Source organism: Vanessa tameamea, chromosome 10 (genome assembly GCF_037043105.1).
Source record: "Vanessa tameamea isolate UH-Manoa-2023 chromosome 10, ilVanTame1 primary haplotype, whole genome shotgun sequence".
Classification (NCBI taxonomy): Eukaryota; Metazoa; Arthropoda; class Insecta; order Lepidoptera; family Nymphalidae; genus Vanessa; species Vanessa tameamea.
Genome location: NC_087318.1, coordinates 13,168,907 through 13,194,645, shown reverse-complemented (window position 1 = coordinate 13,194,645; position 25,739 = coordinate 13,168,907). Strand labels below are relative to the sequence as shown.

Below are 25,739 nucleotides of genomic sequence, written 5' to 3'. Positions count from 1 at the left end.
CGACTGAATTAAGGGATTAACGAAAATATATGAGTTACCTTAATTTTACAAAGCTTAAAGGCTTATGAAATACACACATATTTCTAGTCGGAACAGAGCGAATTATCAAATATAAGTATTAATAATGGTAACTTTTATTATAATCTGTCTAAATCCGACTAGAAGTTACCACATTATCCACGCTGAGCAACATAATAATAAGCTTTTAGAATTACCTTTTACTTTGCTTGCTGCTTCTTAATTTCCTTTTATTTATGTACTGAGAATTACAATGCATACAAGTTATATATGACAAAGGATCTTGAAACTTTATTTCGCCTCGGAATGTACTTCTTATTTTTAATTATCTAATGGCTACAACTCCAAGCAATGAATTATTGAAGTCATCGAGTTCGACTCCTCCCCATGACGTGGCGAACAAATTCAGATTACCAGTTTCCATAACATTTCCCCATCGACTGATATATTAAAAAGACATTAAACGACCCACGCGGCCTTTGTTACAATGTGATGTATAGATAACAAGGCGAGACGTAGCACACGTTTCGAAGGGATTATCCTGCGATGGAAAAGCGGACGGTATTCTAAGCCGTTCATTAAACTTCCATCTCCGTTCGTTAAATTATGTATAGAGCCGAACCTTCAGAAGCTACGGAAACTTTAAGTTTATAAAAGCTAATTAAGAAATATCTTGTGTAGCGATACACCGTTCCACGTTCTATATTCGTTCCTCCTGCGACGCGGCATACCTATAGCGTTTAGAATGTCACTTTAGATTGCGGTAAGGTGTGCACCGCTTAGTGCCTCTACCCTCAACCAAAACGTAACATTTGACACCAAAATTAATTAATGTGACACACGCGCTGAAACACAACGCAGTCTGTAACGATTATGAGATAGATGTAATAAATTAGGATGCGCCGCGCTCTTCTCAAAACGACCGCGTTTTCAAATCCAGTCTCGACACGTGATCATTACGAAAAATATGATTCGGGAGGTTTTTAAATCAACTTGGATCATTTTTTAAGCTCAATGCACCGTCTGTATAAATTATAAAATTTTATATATCTGCAGTGTTTTAGTTTATAAGCCTTTTAAAATGACTACGTCATAGGTCTGGTTAAAACGAGCAAATGTTAAGTGATACTTTCGCACGCTCACAAAACAAGTTTAATAAAAAGCTACATATAATATAGTTAGTAATTACAAATGCAACTGCGACCCCGGGACAAGATTATAAATATATCAACGAAAAAGATTCTATATCAGCTCGAAGTTATGATAGCTGAAAATGTTTCTGTCATGAACACGAAAAGGTGGGCCTGTGCTTTAATCGTTCTACGCATTATACAAGTCAAAAGTATCGGAGCGGTTTTAGTGTCAAACCAGATTTTAAAATTTAGAAAAGAACATATTCAGAGATTTCTGTTATATATATTTATATTAAATCTGGTTAAACGATCCAACGCGCTATATATGATATATATATGATATATATATACATATATATCACATCAAGTCTCTTGATTTAACAAATAAAATATATGTATCTCTCACAGAATAAATTCCTTTTAAAACATAAATAAACATAAATTGATTTTCTTTCTTTGTACCAAAATCAAATTTAAACTTGTGACAAGTTATAAAACTTATCTGCACAAAAAGATTAAAATTAAATATTATCAAAAGTTTAGTTTGTTTTATTAGAGTTTTTGAGTTTTTGCGTCAAACAACGTTCATAAGATATCGTGACAGCAATTACCTGACAACTTTTAGTTGCAATTAATTTTATCTAAACTTAAAAATACTGGCCGTGGAGACAACGGACGTCGAAAAAACTTGTACTCTCCGTTGATTACATAAGTTTAAATTATAATTGATGAATTTTTATATCAAACTTATTTATGAACATTTTTTAACCTTTAACATATAAATCATTCGCAACAGAACTTTTAGCATTGGGATCGTGAAACATATAACTTACAATATGTAACAAAAAACTATTTGTTAATATAATATTATATCTAGACGGAGGGACAAATGTGCCACCTAATGGCAAATGGTTACCACCGCCCATTGACATTTATGCCGTACGAAATATTCCCCATTACTTTCATGACCTTCGCACCACGAACCTCGGGAACAAGACGCTATGTTCCGTGTGCTTCCCACCGGCAGCAATGACTTTGGCTCACTCAACGAGTATTGCTGGCGGTAGAATATCTGTTGAGTGGGTGGTACCTACAAAGACCGGCTATCACAAAGCCCTGCCACCTAGTCTACAATAATTGCTAAGTTTCAGTAATCTGTATAAATACATGAAGTTTCAGTAGTCTACAAAGGCATACTAACGATTTCACGTTGCACGGAACTATGTTTTTATAAATGTAGTATTGCATAACAGTCTACCACTATGTGAAATTGTTGGTACCTTCGCTATCTCCTTTCTCGTGCAGCAGAAATTCACGAAGGTGATGTTAACGAAGTCAGCGCCATAACACACGGTGACCGTTTTCTCCTCCAGCGACCCCTGGGATCCGATAAGGACCACATTCCGCGTCTTCTGATCCTGTGGACAACGAGATAATGTTACGCTTGTGTTTTTACTTCAATAATTCCTTTCAATAGACGTATTAACTATTTTCACGGCCATTTCACCTCATAGACATCTCGTTCGTTCGTCTACTTAACGTGCGAGTATATGCGTGATATAAGACTCGCACGGTCCAGGCAGCGCGTACAGTGCTATGTATCGTCGCATAAGCATTTTCACATTATTTCATCAGTTCGTGTGCGGCTAGCGATCATACCGCGCGCGCTCATATCATTATATCATATAGTTCTAAGTTACTCATATCAATCAATATCATATATCAGAGACTTTCATTCCACACTAGTATCAACTATCAGTTACCAACAATCAACTATCACTAAAAGGACAAGTACAAGACTTGTCTGATATAAACGCCCCGCAGACCGTAGGGCTTAAGTTTTAACCCCTAAGGCTTACGTTGGGTAAAGTAATCCTCTGAATGTATCATTTTAATATTTACTAGAGTAGGTTTTTAAATAACTTATCTAAACGTAATCAGACGAAAACAGACAAACAGAAATCAAGAAAGCCTAATCGATAGCCATTACTACTAAACGATAAATCTGTTATGAGGCAATTTTATGAATATAATAGAGCCTCGATGGTAGTACATAGGGCTCTGTGCGTGTCTATCTGGGGAGGTAGCACCCACGCATCAAATATTCTACCGCAAAACAGCTTTTCTTAAAATTGAAGCATCTTATTTGAAAGGTGAGTGAACTAGTCGGTAGCGCTTTGGCGACGTGCTTGATGCCTAACAATAAGGTGGTCTTTTTACTCATTTATATTACGTGTACATAATCTATTTATTTATTTTTGGGGGTGAAGGTAACACATCGTAACTAATTCTGCAGGTGTGTATTTAGCGCGATAGACTAAGCCTTCATCTTGAAATGAAAGAGCAGTTTGTTGATTTAATTTAATTTTTAATCCGTCGTAGTTTTACTTGCGTTTGACATAAAATCAAAGAGACTAGTAAATGTATTTGATAAAAGGCGAAGTGTCACAAAAGATAACAGTAGAAGCTTCTCGAAACAGTCTCGGTCTGCACCAATTCCAAAACCATAAAAGTTGAATCTTACTAACTTTAGACTAAAACCAGTTTTTTGTTGGTGTATAATTTTGCAAATAAAATAATAAATGTAGTTTATTACTCAAAACTTCAACTTTGAAATGTACCCGAGAGAGTGAATGTAGTAAATCTCAGTGAGTTCGTAATTTAGGCAACAGAAAAGTCTTAAACAGTTGCATAATTATAAAAAGTAATATTTTAAAATTTCACAAAGGCAGATTTATTTTATTTTTAAACAGTTATTCTGAGATTTAGAAATATCGTATAAAATCCTCAAACACAGTCACAATGGTCGCGAATAAACTCATAATTAAATGTTGACTCCGCTAATTATAAGATATGAAATCAATCCGCGAAGATCTTAAGTTCAACTCATGATAAACATCAAATAACACTTTCAACTACAAAATTAGTGTTCACAGTTTGTATCATACTCAGTGATATCGAAAAACCAGTTAACATACGGAGCATCATCGCGGTGGAATCGCGTGACTGGGCGTGGGGGTAGTCTCCCCTGAACAAGTTAAGATGTCTGTCAGAAGTGGGACATTATCAGACTATCACTTAAGTAAAATTATCACAATATAACCATCTACTTGGTATTCCCTGTGTTTCTTAACTTCGTTGATGCAATTACTTTGTTTCAAAGGAAACGATTAGTCCCTTTCATTATAATTACACTAACCCTTGTCTTTGTCATTAGATTCTTCTATCATTTACCAAAGCATATTATCGATGCCAATTAAACATTCAAATGTAAAAAGCGGGCGGTATTCATAGCGGTTATATATATTTAGCTGTAAGTACTATTCATAGCTTTACAATTAATTTCCATTACATATGACATTGTAAATATATTTAATTATGACGATTATTTGCTACGAGCGCAGACTTCATAATATCAAAGCGATGTTCATCACGTATTATTTCCTACTTTTGAGTCTTTCACATTAACAAAAAGTCCAACCCGATTCTAACAGAACATATGAAATCATTTGAAAAGAGGAACCTTTGCTAATGAATGATTGCACAGGAAAATCGCGAAATAAAACTAAAAAGGGGTATTCGACCCCTGTCCTATTTCGGTCTGTCTTTCGGACGACAAATGGGCAACTTTGTGTACGGACAGAAAGTTTTGTTAATAATAAATTTACATTAAAAAGAAAAACGCCTTCAAATAAACATTCGGAAACTATAACGCACAAAATAATTGGTAACATTTACATATGATTTCCTATCAGAACCTATAACAAACATAACAAATTCTAAGTAATGTACGATAAACTATTTTAACACCAACCTGATTATAATAATATTGAACTTCTTAATTTTTAATTAGCATTTGAAGTCAGTGCCTTAGATAAAACAAATACAAAATTTAACTACTCCATCAACCAAAGGCACCGACTTCAAATGGCGATTAATAATTAAGAAATCGTCTTTGATAATTATTTGATAATAGGGGAACATATATAAAAAAATATTCCGAAAAATCGAGAACCTTCTCCATTTTTTATGTTGGTTTAAAATATATTATGTAAAGATTTACAGAGTTTATATATTATGGGTTGGGTTGATGTAAACTAAAGATTTTAACGCAAATCATTAAGAATATTGTTGACAATGTTTTATTGCCATGACTAGTAATATTCCGTAAGAATACGAAACCTAATGCCAGACTTAAGGTAATACGACATTTTTATGCGGTATCCTGGTAAGATTATTTTATTTCATTGACTATTAACTAGTCAATTTAATAATCATTATTATTCATCATGCAGTCACCACTTTCTTACATTTAACGATCGAGTTCTGCGGTAAGTTTTGAGTTCTACATATGTACATATTAGCTCCACTGTTATAGGTTCGCAGTCGCAAGTCGGCTGAAACAAATTACGAAGCAAACTGAAGAAACAAATTGTCAAGTTATTATAGCCGTGTCATCTTAGTCAAAATTAGATACATATGTATCACCGAATACGAGATACCCAGCAATAAAACTTGTACAAACTTAAAAGTTTTAACATCTTAAAAGTTGTCGCAAAACCTATATATGGTAGGGTACGCAACTGCCCTTGAATAAGGTCAAAGTCACAAAAAAATATTTTTGGATATTTTTTGGAAAATTATCAATATTTATTTATTTATTTATTTATTTAAGATCCACCAGTGATAATTACATTAATACAATATTGGGTAAAAAGAAATACAGTGTAGCTTAATTCTAAATGCATTATCTTTTAAGGCAGATACAGCATGCAAATATTAGGAAGTTTATAAATCATTTATTACATTATATTAAAAACGTATTAACTTATTGGTAAAAATTATTAAAATCTCTATATATAAAAATTAGGTTACAGGTGGTTCATTATATTAAAAATTAGATCATTACCTATATTTTGTTTATGTAAAAATTATTTATTTAATTTATCGCTGAACAAAAACTTATAACGAAATGTTTTGAGTGAGTCCCTAAAAGGGTCCAAATGTTTACAACTATCATTTAGAATTTTAGACATCCTGGAAATTGGTGAGTTATTGCCCAAAACAGTTTTTCGAAAAGGTCTTGTAAGAGGATTAATTGTTTTGCGTGGATATCGATAGGGAACATTAAATTTAATCTTAGATACTAAATCTGGATTATCATAGATATTGTTAAGACTTTTATATAAAAACATCAAATCCAACAAATCTCTTCTTTGGCTCAAGCTATGTATATTAAAAAATGCTAGCCTTTCATTATACGAAGAGAGTTCTTTAGCCTTTCTTTGAGAGAACGCCAGATGGTAGAGAAAACGCCTTTGTATCCTCTCTATTCTTAGGCAGTGTGTTGCATAGTGTGGCCTCCAAATGACACTACCATACTCTAGTATACTTCTTACTAAGCTATTATATAGAATTATTTTGGTATGTACATTTCGGAATATTTTGCTGTTCCTCAGGACAAAACCCAACATCTTTGAGGCTTTGGTGACTATATTATCTATGTGTGGAATAAATGTAAGCTTCTCATCGAAAATCACACCAAGATCCCTGATAGTATTAAGGCGTTTTAGAGGGATATTAGCAATGACGTATGGGTAATAACTGGTGTTAACTTCAGGCTTATTCCGAGTGAACGATATACAAGAACATTTTTCTGTGTTGAGTACCATTCCGTTCACCTTACACCAATGATACAATCGATTTAGATCCTCCTGTAAGCGACTAGCGTCTTCAAAATTCTCAATAACCTTTAGGAGTTTAAGGTCATCAGCGAACATGAAAGGTGTTGAGTGATGAAAACTTTTTGGTAGATCGTTGATAAAAATATTAAAAAGTAAAGGACCCAGGTGTGAGCCTTGAGGGACTCCAGATGTTATGTTGAATTTTATAGATTCATATCCATTTGCAACTACATAGAAACACCTATCATAGAGATATGATTTTAACCAGTCCAATATAGATCCAGTCATGCCAAATACTGATAATTTTGTAAGGAGAACTGAAATGGGAACCAGGTCAAATGCCTTGCTAAAATCTGTATAGACTACATCAACTCTTTTTCTTTTGTCAACAGACTCGATTAGTATTTCAGTATAGTTAACCAAATTCGTGTTAGTAGATCTCCCAGATATAAAACCGTGTTGATGCTGACTAATACCACCTTTAAACTGGGCATATATATACGGATAAACTAAAGACTCAAATATTTTGACGAACACCGAAAGAATAGATATAGGCCTGTAGTTCTCTACTTTTTCGTTATTACCACTTTTAAAAATGGGAACAACTTTTGCCACCTTCCACTTAGTTGGAAATGCTCCCAAACTGAGTGATACATTATAAATTATTCTTAGAGGTTCAGCCAGAGATGACGCGCAGTTAATTAAATAAACTGGTGGTATATCGTCCGGTCCTGCACCTTTATGCGGATCTAGGTTCTGTAATTTCTTCAATATTTCGTGTTCATTTAGCTGAATACATGATAAGACACAGCTTTTGTTAGCGTCATCAAACATATTAGCTAGGATATCATTGACGTTGTATTGGGTAGCTGTATTACTATTGTAAATTTTAGAAAAATGTGAACCGAAGTTGTTGCAAATGTTACTGGCACCTGAAATTTCGACATTATTTCTCGTCATAGTAGATGGAAATGCATGAGAATTGTTTTGTTTTTTTGAGTTCGTAAATGTCCAAAAATATTTAGAATTAGTTTTGATGTTATCTTCTGAGCGTTTTATATAAGAGTTATAACATTCTAATGATAATTTCTCACATCTCTTTTCTAGAATTATGAAGGAAATCTCGTCCATAGGATTTTTATATTTTTTGTATCTTGTTCTTAGTTTTTCTTTTTCTTTAATTCTTTTAATAAGAGTTTTGTTGAACCATGGAGGATATTTAGTTTTATTTCTGTGTGTCTTTTTGGGTACGTATTGTTCTATTGAAGACTGTATGACAGAATAAAATATTTCTACCATACTATCGACGTCATTGTACACTGAAAGTTTTTCTGCCCAGTTTACATGATTGAGGAATCTATTTATTGCTACGAAATCAGCCTTAAAAAAGTTATATTTTACATATTTGGAGTTTGACTCTAATAATTTTGCTGTATTGATATCCATGTTGACGCTAATATCTAAAGGTGGATGAAAAGGGTCTATTCGACTCAATACATTTGATGATGAGCTAACCGTAACTTTAAAATTATCACTATTAAAGAAAACGAGATCCAAGATTCTGTTTTGTTGATTTTTTATATGATTCATTTGACAAAAAGAGTTCATTTGAGAAAAGTCTACAAGAGATTGAGCCAAAGAAGGTAAATTGCACTTGTTACTAGCTTTGCCTACCAAATCCCAGTTTATGCAGCTTAAATTAAAATCTCCAATGATAAACGTATTGTAATGTGTAAATTCTGAAACACGATTAATATTGTCTATAAATCTGTTCAATACGGATTTATTGACCGGTGGGGGGATATAGGCAGCACACAAAACTATTTTATTATTTTTGTTTATGTCTATTGTGATCCATAAATCCTCACAAGAACTCTCCCAGGATTCCATTCGCCGAGAGTTAAGTTTAGTACTTACAGCTACCAATACTCCCCCACCATGTTTTTTGTTCGAATTGAGTCGGTCTCTATCTCTTCTGTAAACATTATAGTTATCGCTAAATAGTTCCGCACTTAAAATGCTACAACATAGCCAAGTTTCAGTCAATACAATAAGATCATAATTATTACAGCACACTTTTCTATGGAAATCATGAGTTTTTGTACGAAGACCTTTAACATTTTGATAATATACATTTAATGCCAACATTTTTGCAATGAATCAACGTAATTACATCCAATATAACTTAGGTCTAGGTTAATTTGTTGAGACATTCCACACTATTAATTAATTTGTAGTCGGAGTTGTCCGTTTTTCTCATAAATATGCGCCCGTTACGAACCCAAATGTGTTTATAGTTTAATTCTTTTGCTTTTTGACGAGCGGCAGCGTGAAGAGATTTATTCGATGCGGATAGATGTTCACATACATATATGGGAGCCTTGTTACCTGCGATGCCAAGATGGGATGTATTTAGTTTGTTGGAGGGATTATTTTTGTTAAATTTTATAACTGCCGCTAATAGTTGGTCGCGAATCATAGGTGCGCTGAGTTGTGCTATGATAGATCTGGGTCTTGTAGTTTTTGGATTCATTTTAGCGATACGTGTACAGTGTACTATTTCATTATCTTTAATATTGAATCCTACAGATTTTGAGAGTTGTTTTATAACATTGATTATATTTTCGTTCTTTGACTCGGGAACACATTGTATTTCAACATTATTAGCTCGTGCATGTTGTTCCATTAAGTTTACTTTATTTTTTAGGTTAGTCACTGCACACTGAAGGGTTTGATTTTCTTGCTTTAATTTATTAACTAATTCCAAATGAGTATCATGTTGTTTTTTCATATCATCGTACTGGTTGCTAATAAAAGAAACTGATGCTTGAAGTTCTTCAAATTTATTTTCTAAGTTTTTAAAATGAGTACTTATGGAATTTTTTATTGTTTTGTTAATGTCTGTCATAAGGTTTGACATTTGTTTATTAATTGCTTCGTTGATGACATTTCGTATCAGTTCTTGTGAAGGTCCCTCACTTACTATAGGTGACGTTGGAGAGCTAAGCGCTTGTCTTTTTGATGATCTTTTGGTCACATTTGAATCGGTAATTTTATAACTTGTACGACTTATGGAAGGTTTAACTGGAGTTTCATCATTATTAGTTCCTTTTAGTTTAGGTCTGCTGCATTTGGGACAATTCCAATCTGTGTACACTTTCGTACAAGAATCAATTCCCAAGCAACCAAAGTGGTACTTTTTTTTACATTCTATACATTGCATATGTTTGTCGTCCTTGTCTTTATTTACATTGCAGCATCCCCACGATGTCTGTTTCTCTGCCATTATAATATTAAATGTTATAATTATGCGAAGAAAAATACAATGTTGTTTAAAATGTAAAAATATTTCTGTTTTTACTGAGGATTGAACTCGGGTATTATCGTATGCGTATACCAATTTTATGCCACTGGTCCAATCTACATTTGATCTTACTTGCGAAAAAGCGCTGTTTATTTGACTAATTTATATTTTATAATATATAAAAGTGGGTATATGGTAGACACCAACAATTTGATACACCGTCACTGTCTTAACATTGATAAGAATTCACTTTTAAATTTCTATTTTCATCATTGTTTTACACTTTCACTATGATTTTTATCACAAATTTAACTGAATGTCAATAGTAAACACCGTGTATCACAATTGTTTATTATAATTTTTACTTTTACTATTGTTTTGTGAATTAAAATGTTACAAGTGAAAGGAACACGTCTACCTCCTCCGAGTTTGAGTTTGATTGTTTTCGTTATCGTAGAGGATACAATTATATAAATTGACATCTAATCTTCAGCAGGATACTGAAATATCATGTCTCTGTCTCAATTATTTGCAAGACGAAATCTTCCCGCCAGGTGACCGTTTAAACAATTATTTAAATGTACTTACGCCTTTAAGCACCAATTGCAAACATTGAAAACAGTGACACCCAGTGTAAACTATCACGAAACGATCCAAACGTAAATGTCATTATTTGTCTTAGAGCTACAAAGCAATCGTAACATATGAAGACATTTAAGACTTATTTTTAGTGATAAAGCAGCAATAAAACAAAAACATCTGGAACGTCGGAAGTCGTATAGAGTTTCCGGTATTTTCCTTATATTATTTGTCATATTTTTATTTGATGATAGCAATACTTTATTTCGATTTTTTTAAAGTGTAACTTTATGTCAAAGTTCTGTTAGAATAAACATTAAACTCAGGACTTAAAGCCACAATAGAAAGCACGTCGCATCGCATAATCGCCATTTAATACCAAGCATAAGCACTTAGCTAATTAATGGGAAGAGCTCTGCTAATTAATAACAATAATGACACAATTTCCTGTTAATGACAAAAATGTTTATAGTGCCATAATAACACGACTTCAATTAAATAGAAAATAATATTTTACCGAGATGACAATTTCACTCAAAGTCTTGTATTACGTAAATTTGGGTACTCATAGATATCAATTATACTTTAATTAATAATTTGAAAATAAATTGAGAACGGACGACAATTCATCCAACAAAGCTAGCGGAGATGTTATCCACAAACAGCTTCCATGCCTAATTCATTTTGAACTCGAGAAAAGCAGTAGCAGTATAGAGGCGATATCCATTATCCCGACCATTTGGGGAAGACGTCTTGTTATTTTCTGAACAATCGGCATTTGTGGCACGCGGAGTAATTGGACAGGAAATGACAGCGACACGGCACACTACCAAAACTATATTTTTGGCAGGTAAATAAATAAGTAGAAATATTCGCTAATCGAAATGATAATCAGATTAATTCAAAATGAATCTTTGCAAACATTGTACATAGTCATTTGATGAAAAACAAAAATTAGCTTACGGACTTAACGTAATCTTGTTAATATTTATAAAGGTTCTCTGAAGATTCGGTCGCTGTAAGCAGAATCGCTCGTAGCTACGTGCGATGGTAATTAATAACTGCGGCTCATTTTTGTAAAGTAGCTATATCCTAAGGACATTTGTTAATTCTGTCTATACTTGGAGACGGTCAACTTGTGACTTAAGTATTAAATTGCTTCATACTTTACATTATTACCAAGTTTAATAATTTCAACACGTAAGCGGATAAAAAATATTATATGATAATATCTTGCCTATTGAGGTTTTTTGTTTACTGAGTAAGACGAAGATTTCGACCTCGTATTCCTCTTTGGCAAACGATATACATTTGTACCAAATGTTCAACATATGAAACAGTAACATAACACCCATTTAATTGCAAATGTATGATAAATCGAGTTTTGTAATCGGCTCGTGCCTGGAGGCCAGGTATTCCCGGTTATAAGATTTATAAACGTGACAACGGCAGATGTTGCTATTATTGCAATTTCATCTATTTATATTAATCGAGTCTCACATAGATCGGATGTGTTTTATACATGCGTCATCCGCATTGAAATGTACTCGGTAATTATATGAACAAAATACAGCATTCGTCGAGTTGATACGAAAAGCAAATGAATTATAAAAAAAGAGCGAGCAGAAATTAATTCGAGAGCATAGAACAAAAGATGCGGTGAAGCGCGGTCGACGCTCGAGCGTCTTGTCTTCTGGAATCGCTTCCGGCCAGCGAGTAAACAGTACAGTCAGTACAGTACAGGCGTAATTGTTTGCCACATATTGCCAACCGGTTATCGGACATTGTCTAAAAAGCAATTAATTTTTACACCACTTCATTATTTAATGCAATGCTGCCACTGGTCCACTGAGAAGGACCGGCAAGAACCTCAGTAAGCAAGGAAGGCGTATGTATTTTACGTATTCTTAGCTATCTTGGCTGGCAACGACTGCAGAAATAATTTATTGGGTATTGTATGTATTTCAATGTTACATATTGTCCTCATAAATTCCCTTGCTACCTTTATAGAAAATATTATGTTTTAGTTTTCATTTCATTTATACATACAGGAATAATTCAAATGAAGTTCAATCAGTTATTTTTATAAATAATTGATGTATTCAATTTCTGTGATAAGATAAAATACTATGGCAATATGTTTTCAATTTTACCAAAATTCTTGTAACAGTCATACGCAATAATACCAAATACTCGAAAATTTCCTGCTTAATAAAAAAAGCAGGACTCAAAAGATCGTGTAATAAATATCTGAATGATTTCCATCACTTTCAATTTTGAATGTGGAAACTGTATTTACTTATTTATTCAATTACAGGACAAAATAACGATCATCGATTTTCTATGGACACATATCCAATTATGACGTTTTATACTGGATGAGCACCATGGGACCAAAACAATATAAAAGTACCATATAAGATAGACTTGAATAACAAAAAATATATAAACTTTGACCAATACCGGGAATGCACATTCTTATAACAAAGTTGACAAACTTGTTCCAATACAACTGAGTATCATATGCCTTGAGATTAATTGTGTTTGTAATTAATCTCATGCTTAATGATAAAGGAAAACACGAAATAACTTGCATTTACATATAGTATGAAATCCCACCACGTATATTTCCAATAGCGAACTTGAACAGTGTGATGGAATAAGCTGCGAAACCATCTCCTCAAGAGCTGAAGAGGCCTTTGTTCGACAGCGGGGCATTTAGTGACGTTTACTTTAATAACAAATTAATCAACATTTTGTCGAGGCTGTTACGTCATCAAAAATGTACGTAAAGTTGTACACGATTAAGTAAGAAAATAAAAATGTACTTTATGACTTAATAAAAATAGTTAATTAAAACATTAAACATTTATAGAAAGACGCCGCAACGCTCCCGCAATTTCGTTTTAGTGAACATTCAATTTGAAAATAAAAATATTTGAGCACCATCTGAGAATTCTTACACGAGGTATGACTATACAGAATTTCTCTTGCGTGAAAGAAATGGAATAAGGATACCTGAAAGAGGGAGAGCAGTTAGTCTCCTGGATGCAAAAAAATCAAAATATATGACAAGTTTTTCAAAACCACCTTTTTAATCTGGGAATAAATAGCAGCGTGGTAGAACAATCTTTACTATAAGTCAGCGCACTCTTACTAGTTAAACTATTATAACAGTCTTAAAAAAATAGACGTATTTGAATCCGCGACACTCGCTTAAAACAATTTATTTTTCACTCATTTACTTTACTACATCGAGTCCGATGCATTAGTATAGAAACAGCAATAAATAAATACTCAAAACGAATATATTATGTATTCCAGACCTTGACACTTCCAGATAAGAATTACAGTTGTTCCCAACGGGACCTTGGCCTCTACAGATAAAAACCGAACTACGTAATACATGAATATCGTACTCGGTCGCTTAAATTTAAAGGCCAAGCCCATTTCCAAAAAGTAGTCCCAGTAAGGTATCGTGACTTGATATTGAAATGGTCGCAGGTGAAATATTGTGCCATGGCGAAATTATGAAAATGAAATCATCTTATTTAAAATATAGGCGGACGAGCAAATGGTAGGTAGTCACCACCACCCATAGACAATGGCACTGTAAGAAATATTAATAACTCCTTACATTGCCAATGCGCCACCAGCCTTGCGAGCTAAGATATTATACCCTTTGCGCCTGTTGTCACACTGACTCACTCAGCTCTCGCTTCGAATTAAAACTCAGCAAATCTAAATGTTGCTGTTTAGCGTTAAAATATCTAATGAGTGCTTACTGGTAGCTACCCAGCCTGGCTTGCACAAAGCCCTACCACCAACTTGATTGAAATGACTTAACGCCAACGGTCTAAATATCAAACCGACGGCAAACAGTAAATTATTATCGTCATAAGCTTGTCGTGGCTAAAGTCCAAACGACCAAAGATCAAAGTATCTTTATGACCTACTGGACAAACTAAAGCCAACAATCACCGCTCAAGTTTGGCGCCCGGACGAAACGGGCTATAATACTCACGTGAATTTTTAAAAGTGTCACAACAATACAAAAATATAATAGGAGCTATTTTAGTAATTGGTATTTTAGTCGACCCACTTATTCATTTATCACGGTCGTGTGACATATCAGCGATGTTCCGGTCAAACGGGCAATCCGCAGCCGAGATTACAAATGTGCATCGCAAATTATTTTTAAGAATTTTATCGACACAATTCAGTCTATTTAGTTTCGCGAAGTTTCGCGATCAAACAAAATGTACTTTATTCAAGTAGCCCTTACAACCACTTTTGAAATCGTCATTTTACAGAACTACATATATTAAAAGTAAGCCAATAAGGACCACACTAGCGCTATGAAAGCATGGTCTCGGGAGGTGATCACGGCGACGGCGCAAGCTAACCCACCACTTCATCTGCTTTTATTTTCATTAAACGTCTTCGAAGTAAAAAAGTCAATAGCAATGCTTCCTCGCCAGAATCCACCATACTCCTTGTAAGTACGCGTCATGAATAGGTAAGCACGATCAGATATCTCTATTACTAGTTTTTTTTAACGTTATTTCCTTTAATTAAGAAAATTATCTCTACGTACACAAATATTTTTAGTTGATTTTGTTGTTGTATTTTATAAATAATTTTAAAATGATTGAGTTTTAGATTATAATAATATACATTAGCCCCAAAATATTTAATTCGATCATACATTTTGTGTAATGTTACCCTAACTGTAAAATAATTGTTAAAATATAGCCTGTAATATCACGGACGCACGCAATCGAATTATACAATAATGTATATAAAAATAAACTAATTTCTGAGTCAGACTAATACATTTTTAAACTAACTATTTAAGCAAATTACCAAATAAAAGATTATATTAAAGATAAAAAAGCCTTGGATTAGCCTATTTATTGATTTCTAGCCAGGATATATATAAATGTAATTGTTCTTTACCGATCTACTGTGTAAAATGATGGAAAAGAGTAACTACTGAGTTTCTTGCCGGTTCTTCTCGGTAGAATCTACTTTCAGAACCGGTGGTAGCTATACATTTAATTCAACACTGTAATATGACGATTCAAAAGTGCCTTTATGATCCTACTCGAATAAAGATATTTTGAATTAGGTATAAAAAAATATCAATTTTCTAAATGTAATATACTCTAGTATGTAATATAACGAATTATTCGACCGTATCATAAGCGCTTCGACACGAGCGAGATCTAGATAACTGAATACATTACTACATATGTGTAAAGTATTCAGTCGTACTTCTTATATAAGACGCTAAAGCGTCGACGCAGCAAAATTATCGAGCGTGGGATAAGCGGAAAATAATAATCATATAATAAAACCACAAGCGTCCGAGTCGTTAGGCCACACTGAAGGAAATCGCTCGAGAGGCTAAATTACCGACAGAGCGACGGCGGTTTTGTACGGCAAATACTTAAAAGCAAATTAAACAAAACCAACTTCAAAAAGCATTCAATAAAATCCCGGAAACATTAAAAAGTCCAATTCATAAGGCGATCAAACTTAATCAGGCTCTTCGCTGGATTACGTCTTAATACTGCGGAATTTATTCATGAGACAGCAAAAATAATTCAGATGTTCCCATTTCTTAATCTTTAAAAATCGCATCAAAGATGTATTCGTTATGTGATTCAAGAGTTGTATATTTGACATGGACTAATACAATACGAACTTCTCCGTATACAAAATTTGAAGTGAAGTTGTTTTTATGATTAATAAAAATTATTTTAAAATTCGAAGACGTACCACATTTTCTAAGAATTATTTTTTAAAATGTTTCCACACAAAAAGAAAATGCAATAACAGCGTAATGACGTGATTATTGTTATATATTATGATCAATTTAAATTATAATTAAAAAATAAGATAAACCCCGTTCCCGTTCGTAGGGATCAATTGATTAAAACAAGACAGCTGATCACTCACTCAGCTTCTATCGATAATTGAGTGTCATCGAACTGATGTGATACATCTAGTTGTACAAAATTAATACGGCAATATTTCAGTGGCATTGTGTTGTCGAAACGAAGCAATTTTAACACGGCTACATGTTGTTGGAATTTGTTTTTCCAAGTTTCAATTTCATTATAAACAGAAAAATAGGAATTTTAAATTAACATGGTTATTTTTATTACTAACAGTATCTAAAACGGGATATTTAAACATGGTAAATATCCTGTTTTAGATACTGTTAGTAAGAAAAATAGGAAGTCATTGTTCGAACGTAAAATTCATCCAAATTCGCGACTCGTATTCAAAGCCAATATTTTCGTCCGCCATTCCTGAAATCGAACGAAAGTTATTTTAATCGAGAACAATAACCCTTCAAGCGAATTGAAAGTCATACAGCGTCTTGGTCCTGTTGTATGGACGCTGTACACATTCGTTGCCGAGATACCGCGGGATAGAATTTTCTAAAATTAATTTGTGACCTAGAATCGATAACGAACACGGCTCCGCTCGACCGATCCCAAATTGCGTTTATTGCAGAAAATCAAGCTTATTTTCTTTACGTACGATTTATTACTCGGTTTGCAAATTGCGTTTTTATTTCATTTACTTAACATTTTACGTGTCAAATATTTCATCCAATCCACAGTCTACATAGAAGATTATAAATAAAATAAAAATCCATCTTTCAGCGCCGGCGGTAGTTAATATCGACATCGTCACTCTCGATGAATTTAAAATTCCACAAATACGCTCAAGTTTAAATAAACATATCAAACATTCTGATCGTACCTCCAATTCATTACTCAACGTTTCGGTCGAATCTCGCTCGCTAAACTTACAAACCCTGATGAATGTTTCGAAACGAAAAAGCTTATACATTTCAGTAATACAGTTCCTATAAGAGTTTCTGCGTATTCGGAATCATTCATACTGTGACGGTATGTGTGATATTTCTACGAAATCTAAGTTTGAAGCACGCGTAAAATGTGACCATTATAATAAATGTGAAAGTTTGTGTGTCCGATTATTTGACACGTCATCAATGACGGTGCCCTCTGAATATCAAACGCTTGCCAAATGTCTTTTCATTATCAACGTATAAAGATAAAAGCTTTACATGATATCATGAAAATAACTCTTCTAAAGCTGCGATTTGAAATCAGCTCTATGACATATTAATAAAGATCAAAAGAGGTGGCACTAACAAAGAAAAATCGAAACAAGCCTGAATAGCTTAACAATGTATGAGACACCTAGCGATTTAAAAGGTTAGAAAATTAACCCTTAAGCTATTTTCGTACCCATTCTTGTCGTAGAGGAAAATAGAAATATCAATAATGCGAACGGAACAGGTACAGACAATATGCTTAAAATAAAGGTTAAAAATGTAGCGATCAACAGTTTATTCCAAAAGATCTTAAGTGCAAAACTCTACCAGAAGGCTACGAGTATACGCGTTTTTCTTTGCTATGAATAAATTACGCCCTAGAGACGAAACCGCATTTAAGGTGCACATGAGTTTTGCGACAAATGTAACCTATTTTTAGAGTCGCACTATTCAGATAAAAAGCTGCTGATTTTAAGAGCACTTTACAGTGATAGAGGTTTACTTTTGTGGGGATGTCAGACCGCGCTTTCATGACATGCTATATAATACACCTTTATTATAAAAAAATATATTTATACATTATAAAATAATATTTATATATATAAGATTACATTTCTTATTTATTTATGTTTATGTCGAATTATAATATTACTAATTGGATAGCGTACGATTATCTTGTTCAATTTTTAAATCACAATATATTTTAATATTCTTCTAATTGTCCAATTCGTTGGTTTCAGGAGTTTGACTATAGTCGACATCCTATAGTAATGCAATTAAACCTTATTATTATAGACTTGTTGTATGGTTAACGAATCGATTTATGTTGCTAATGTAATCGATTATATAAAAAAAAAACCTCGATTACTAAAAACAGTTATCACGAATTAATTATATCATACATTGTTATATTAATTGTTTTTTATAATATTTATTTTAATAATGATTGTCATTAATTGAATTATTTATATGTAACCCAATGTAAATAATCCAGCTGTATTTTATAGCCGGCCCCGCTTACGCGTTAGCGAAACCACTTTTATTCCGAAACTGCTATGTTTACCTTTACCGCCGCGCACGAGTTGAATTGCAAAGAAAAGTTAATCAGTCTCACCGTATGTAACAACGACGACGAAAAAAAAATAGAACTCAAATAAAAGGAACACAATATATTTCTTTATTTTCTTAGTGAAAATGTAATAAAGGAAACTTTAGCATCTTCAAAATCCGAATAAGAGATCATTGTCGTTTTTCTTACGCTTTTAAAATTTACTTATTTAAGGTAGGTAGTCTATGCCATCGATTCCAGCACTGCAAGCGGATTAGTAAAATATAAAAAGTATTTGTATTTTACTAGCGAGCGGCCCCGGCTGCGGACGGGTGCAATTTACTAATAAAGAAAATGAGAAGTGCGCTTAGCAAGAAAATCTAAAGTAGGTATATGTATTTTATAACGTTTATTTATAAGTCTATATAAGTAGGTCATATGAAATTTGAAACACATGAAAATTACTTTGTCATCATTTTATTGTAAAACATACATCAAAATGAAGAGTCCCGATGGGGACAAGACGTGAAACATCACCGATGATTCTGAGTTCAAGCCCGGCAAGCGTCATTGAATTAATGTGGTTAATTTATACTTATAACGTATCTCGTGCTCGTCGGCGAAAGAAAGATTCGTGAGGACACCTGCACGTGGTGGATGAGAATCCATCAGGCCGCATTGGAACAGCGTGGTGGAGTAAGCTCCAAACCTATCCCTCAAATGGGAAGAGGAGGCCTCTGCCAAGAAGTGGAACATTAATAAGCCTTTACCTTACTTTTCATCACAGACTTCTAGGTGCAGATTTGGTTAATTTTAAGTGCCATGGTCTAAATTTATTTTGTTCCAGCGAATGAGCACGAACAATTTGTTGTAAATAAATTGGAAACAATTATATCTTCTAAAGTATTCATTCGAATGTGATAATGTAAATGACAATTTAATTATAGTAATTATGAGTGCACCTAAGAAGATAGACACATACTATCGTATATAACATATAATTTTTGGGTAGGTATTTTATCTGAAACCTCAAATTTCTCGTTTATCGCCCTTTCTATTAGCGAAAACCGCATGAAAATCGGTTAAGAGTTTAGAAGAAATTAGCGGAGATACAGACAGAAGAAGGAAGCGACTTTGTGTGTTTATCGTTATGTATGTAGATATTTGTTGTCACGTTACGATTGTATTCTCATTGGTCTTAAAACTGAGCTCACATACGTTTAGAAATTACTAACCCTTCTCGGAATACTTTTGCTGGTGACTTCAGTTCACTGAAACGATACGTTTTTAATCTTTAAATGGTCTGTTTCTTAACTTGACGTCGGAGACTTTTGAACCGCCTTTACACTTTAAACTTTGCTTTGGTATACGAAATACGGGTCAAGAAATATTTCTTTCAACCTTTAGTATATTTATTTTTTGTTTGTTTCCTTTGAATTTTAAAGACGTAAACACATTTAAGGAAATAATACTGAAGAAACACCTAGAGTTATACTTGATTTAACATACATATGTCATTCTGACTCTAAATAAATATTAATTAAAAAAATCGGTAATTGTTTTATTTTCCGTTTCACGCCTCAGGGAACATATTAGACGATGGCTCGTCGTTATCAAAAAACCTGATACCCGTTATCGCTTTTAGCTGTTAATGGATCTGCCCTAATATGTTACTTGTTCGCCTTTAATAACATTACTGTACTAGTAATTATATTATGCCATCATAAATAGAGACGTCACAAGTAACAAGACTATCATACATACAAATACATAGCCCTAAGTATTTGTACGCAGAGACTGAATTATATTAAGTCTCTTATTTATCACAAATTTAAAACAATTGATTTTTAACGATTAATTTCGTTGTTGTTGAATGTTAGCGAGATAGTCGATTCCCCTTCCGGCCGAGATGCGTTATGATTACAATTTACCGAGATAATAAAAGTAAAATAATGCGGCAAAAAACGAATACTTCAACGGCAGTAAGACGAACACTTTTAAAGAGGAGATCATTTTCTTGTATTAATCTCACGGACCAAGTTTCGCTGTTGATAACAATTTTCACACTTAATACTAAAAGTATAACTATTTATATTTTATTCATTAAAAAGTCCAGAAACAATAGCATAAACAATTCAACGAGGCACTTACTTCATAAATAATTAATAAACGAAACTACCCAGAACACATCTACACAAATAGGTATATAATAAATGATCACGGTAATTTCTAAAGCTTTCCATCGCTAATGGCGTAACGGTATTCTCCGACGACGTTTGGTAAATGTATCGTTGTGAAAACGGCTATAAAGACCACTCCTTGTGATAACGTCCAACGACCAACACTTCCATTAGAAAAATGCCGTAATACCGTTATGGAACCGAGATGAATTGTGGATATACATATTTCTTTCGGATGTTTATATCAAAGAGGTTTCCCTACTTTGTTTTTATAGTGAATTGTAGTAATATAATGTATAAAACAATATTGTCTATATCGAATTCCAATCATGTTATACTTACCGTTTCATCGGGCACATTATTTACCAAAGTCGCGACACAGTATCCTTCTACCATAGACATTGACTCGATAGGCATTGTATTCTAACAAACAAATTTCAAATACTTAGCATGAGTCAGTTATAACATTTCCAAAATATATAATGGTTATTTAAAATCAAATACCGATACGATGAATTGACTGTGACGAACAATATTATTTTAAATGAATGAAAGAATAACATCTTTCTTGTAGATTTTGATTCAGTGACTTGTTTAAATGGGACTGCGTTGAAAATACAATGTCACTCTATTGTCTCGTGTTGTGTGTCAAGGGCGGCATTCGTTGAATGGGAGCTTTTGTTATCACATGGAAACCAGAGTTTATACTAGTTACTTTAAAACTATACGAAAACACATGAACCCCTTCAGGAAAACTTGGAACATTACTTCGACAATTCTTAAATTAGCTGTTCTAGAAAACTCCGTTTTCATTTAGAACTTTACTTACGTACAACATTTTATAAATTAATGTTGTTTCTTATAAAATCGATAGTGTTAGATATTATTAATATCAATGAATACAAGAACTCAATAAGGAAACTAATTTTTTTAGCTTTTATTAGCTCGAATAATGTTCGAAAAATGACTGTTAAACTACAATTGGTTTTTTTTTTAAGGTAGTGCCTTCAAACATGATAACTATATGTAGATTCAATTCAATTCAATTCTTAGTTTAATAGCTTTTAGTTGTGCCACAGGGCACAGATTATTTCGCCAATGTCACGTAGGATGGAGAAGACACGAATGAGATTGATCGGTATGGCTGAGATAACAAACTCAATTAAATTTTAAAGCCAAGTATAGCTATATGTAGATAACATGACTGTATTATAAATGTCTAATTGACTGACAACAATTTAATTTAATCACCCATCGAAACAAAGAGACAGCATACAGAAGTATGTGTTTGCCGATAGAAAAACTATTTAGTTAGCAACCCTACTGACAAGGGTTTGCTCTGGGCCCTACGTAATGAACACGTACGTTTTACCGCGTATGCGAAAGACAATTTTGCTTCTTTCGTTTGTAGTATTTTTAGAATTTTATTAGTCATTACATTATGGAAACTCTTTTATAAAACTAATTAAAATTCGCAAAACATAAATACAACACCATAAAGAGATAATTCCTTTGTTAGTTAATCTTAGTCACACGCGCCACGTGAAGACAATAGACACGAATAAGTTATAAACTATAGCCATAGAACACACCGTAGTTCTTATCTGTACTATTATTTTTTTAATTGCTTTGACCAACTGTCATATTAATGTAGCAGATAGCTTTAACAATTGAGACACGAATGCCACCGGTGACTGTTATACTCTTTGTCATAAAATGAAAGTTGTTAACAATTAAGAAAAAAACCGCCGTATTTATTTCGCAGTTCGTTTTAAGTCAAAAAAAATGTTATGTCGATTTAAACGGCGATTTTTATCACAAAGTACGCTAAAGTATGTCAAATTTATTCATTAAATATATTATTTAATTTAAATATTTACAAAATGGGCACTATAGTTGATGGATTCATTATTCAATGCCAATATCGGCTGGTGACTATTTGTGTTGTATATTCTATTAACGAAATTGTTCAATTCCTTTACAGCTAGAAAAGTATCAGAAGTCTATAATGTTGCACGTTCTACAATATTCTTTGTAGTTTCGGAAATTTAATTTTTATTTATTACTCTTTTAGCAAAACAAGCTACATCTGTCTCGCTTCTGTACATGGCAGTACAGGTTGTCCACAAAATTTTAATATAAAATTAATAATTTAAAATAAAATTCAGTCGAAATCGCAGATGTGATAGGAGAGACAGAAAACTGGCATTTTAATAAATTTATATTTTAATGTCCAGATGAAAAAGTGACCAAACAAAAACTTTGAGATACGCCTTTGGTTCACGTTACGCGAATACGTAACTTCAGTTCGAAATAAAATTCAAAAAGTGAAAAAAAACGGTTCCTTCATTTATCAACCGAATAGTCGTAGTTTACATCTCTTCAAAATAATAGAACTCTTTTAAACAATTGATGTTTTCGCATAACAATCAGGCACCAGCTGAGAAAACAGACAGTTGCGCTTTGAGCAGCCGCCCATTTGGAAATGAAAGGTACTCTCTTGGCTGCAGCTACTTTCTGCTGCTTCACGCAACCTACCTTTGGCTGCGTGAAAATTGTAAATCTGTAAGTGTTTAAAATAGGTTCTTACCACCATCGACAATTCTGCCCTTATTAAGCTCTTTAGAATTAGTTGTGAAAATCGGAAAAAGGTTACTTAGATATTATGAGGCACTACATAAGTTGGCGCACTGGAGCCAATGTTAAGGATCTCCGCGAAAAATACTGAAAGAAACAAACTCTGCCTCCACTAGTTGAGCCCCACACCATATTAGGGCTGGTTACTTAACCACCAACTTTCGCAATTCCAATTCCACGGGGAAATGCAGGTAGCCAACTTGTTTCATTCCTCAGAACTTTTATTATTGGCATATTCAATCATGTTGTATGCAAATTGAGTATATACATTATTGTGTGATCACCCTTATTGGAAGGGTATTACAAAATTATTGTATTATCGTATAATTCGAAACTATTGTATTAAATAAATTACTAACGTTTAGAAAATTATATTAAATGCTAACCCTTCAGTTTTAAGACTCCAGTACCTTGATAATAAAGTATATATTACATAGTTTTTATTATTATTTAAGACCTTACCTTTGGCAATTTAGCATAAACTCCAGTCCTCACATCTCTAATTGTTGCAATGTCCAGCATCTCCACCTCCATGTTCTGATCGGTCCAGTACAAGAAAAACCCCTTAGGGTCCACTCGTAGAGTGACTGGGAGGCCCGTTCCTGAGTCCTGTATTGAATGATACATTATCAGATTTGTGATTCATTAATTGATGAAAAGAAACATCCATATTACAGTTTTCCAATAGTAATAGGCCTGTTTCTGTTTGTTATATATATTTTTTAAATATAATTGATTTCATTTCATACAAATTACATTATTTTAAAAATTTTTGTTTTTAAATTTGCATAATAATTCAAACCGATGTGGTTTATACCTATATTTTATACCTACTTCTAAGAAAAAGATATAATACCATTTTTATTTGTATATTACGTAGGACAGAAAGGTAACTGCATATAACATGCAGGTTCTGTCTCCGCTGGATTATAATATACAAACTAATATTTGTTTATACTAATATTAAGTCATTCTAAAAGGTAACATTAACCTTGATCAAACAATAAAAATGACTGCAATAATGGTTAGCAATAAAACATAAACTATATAAATAAGGTTGTTTTATATTAAACTAAATGTGTTCAAAAATAATCCTTATTATCTGATAACTGTAAACCTTATTCATGATTTGCTTATTAATTTAATACAGAATGATTCAAAACCATTTAACATTTTTTCCCAATAATTATTTGTCAATTATGTCTATAATTTATTCATTTTGTTGTCAATTTAAGTTAATTAATGAATAATGGAAGGTAGAATATATTTGTAAGTAATTAAATTTTTACCTTTTTTACAAAACAGTTTTCTTAATATATCTGTATCTCTAATACATATTAAAATATTTAGTATTAATAAATACAAATTAAAAAAAAAAATCGAATTGTAACATGTTCACTACATAACAGTCAAGCCAGCTAATTAAATATTAATGAAATAACATCATAACTTTATTCTTCTACTAAAAAGACACAAAACCTTAAGTTTTGTTTACTGTTGTCAGTTAAGATATATAATTCAGTCAACATTCAAATCCTATTTCATTACTGAGATACGTACCTCATCCCACTTAATAAATTTCTCTCCTTCTTGCAAAGCTTTAGGTACTTCAATCGGTTTCAAAGATACTTTCGCCGATTTTGTAGTCGTAGTCATTTTGAATAATAAACACTATTATACAGAAACCATAACACTATCGTAGATAAAAGCCGTCATCTTCCTCCCTGGGCACAAATCTGTCTTAGATATCTAATGAAGGTTCACACACACGAAAGGCACGGTTTTTTTTATAGATAACACAAATGACTTAATTATGAACAACTAACTTAAATAACTACGTTTGATATAGTTTTTTTTATAGTCTAAAACACGACCATTTCCCACATACTCTCTTCTCCACGACGAAACGGAACCACCGAAATTTCAGAAATGTCAAAATTTTATCCTACCCACTTCCACTAAATCGGATACATTGCATAAATAAATTCAATAGAAACACTGAAAAATAAAGACTACCTTTTCTTTCGACCTAAGTAAAAAAATAATAATCTTATTTT

General features: G+C 32.9%; 1 protein-coding gene across 1 annotated transcript in view; it reads right to left on the bottom strand.

Moving 5' to 3' along the window:
- LOC113404272 (1-phosphatidylinositol 4,5-bisphosphate phosphodiesterase classes I and II) overlaps positions 1-25,659 on the bottom strand; it is a 90,533-nt gene extending 64,874 nt beyond the window's left edge. Inside the window, exons 1-3 of the mRNA XM_064216052.1 lie at positions 25,243-25,659; positions 24,145-24,291; positions 2,432-2,569 (exon numbers count right to left, since the gene is read on the bottom strand). Of these exons, the coding sequence (XP_064072122.1) occupies positions 2,432-2,569; positions 24,145-24,291; positions 25,243-25,338 (381 nt within the window). The 5' untranslated portion in view covers positions 25,339-25,659. The remainder of the gene's footprint in view (positions 1-2,431; positions 2,570-24,144; positions 24,292-25,242) is intronic.
- Positions 25,660-25,739: the final 80 nt, after the last annotated feature.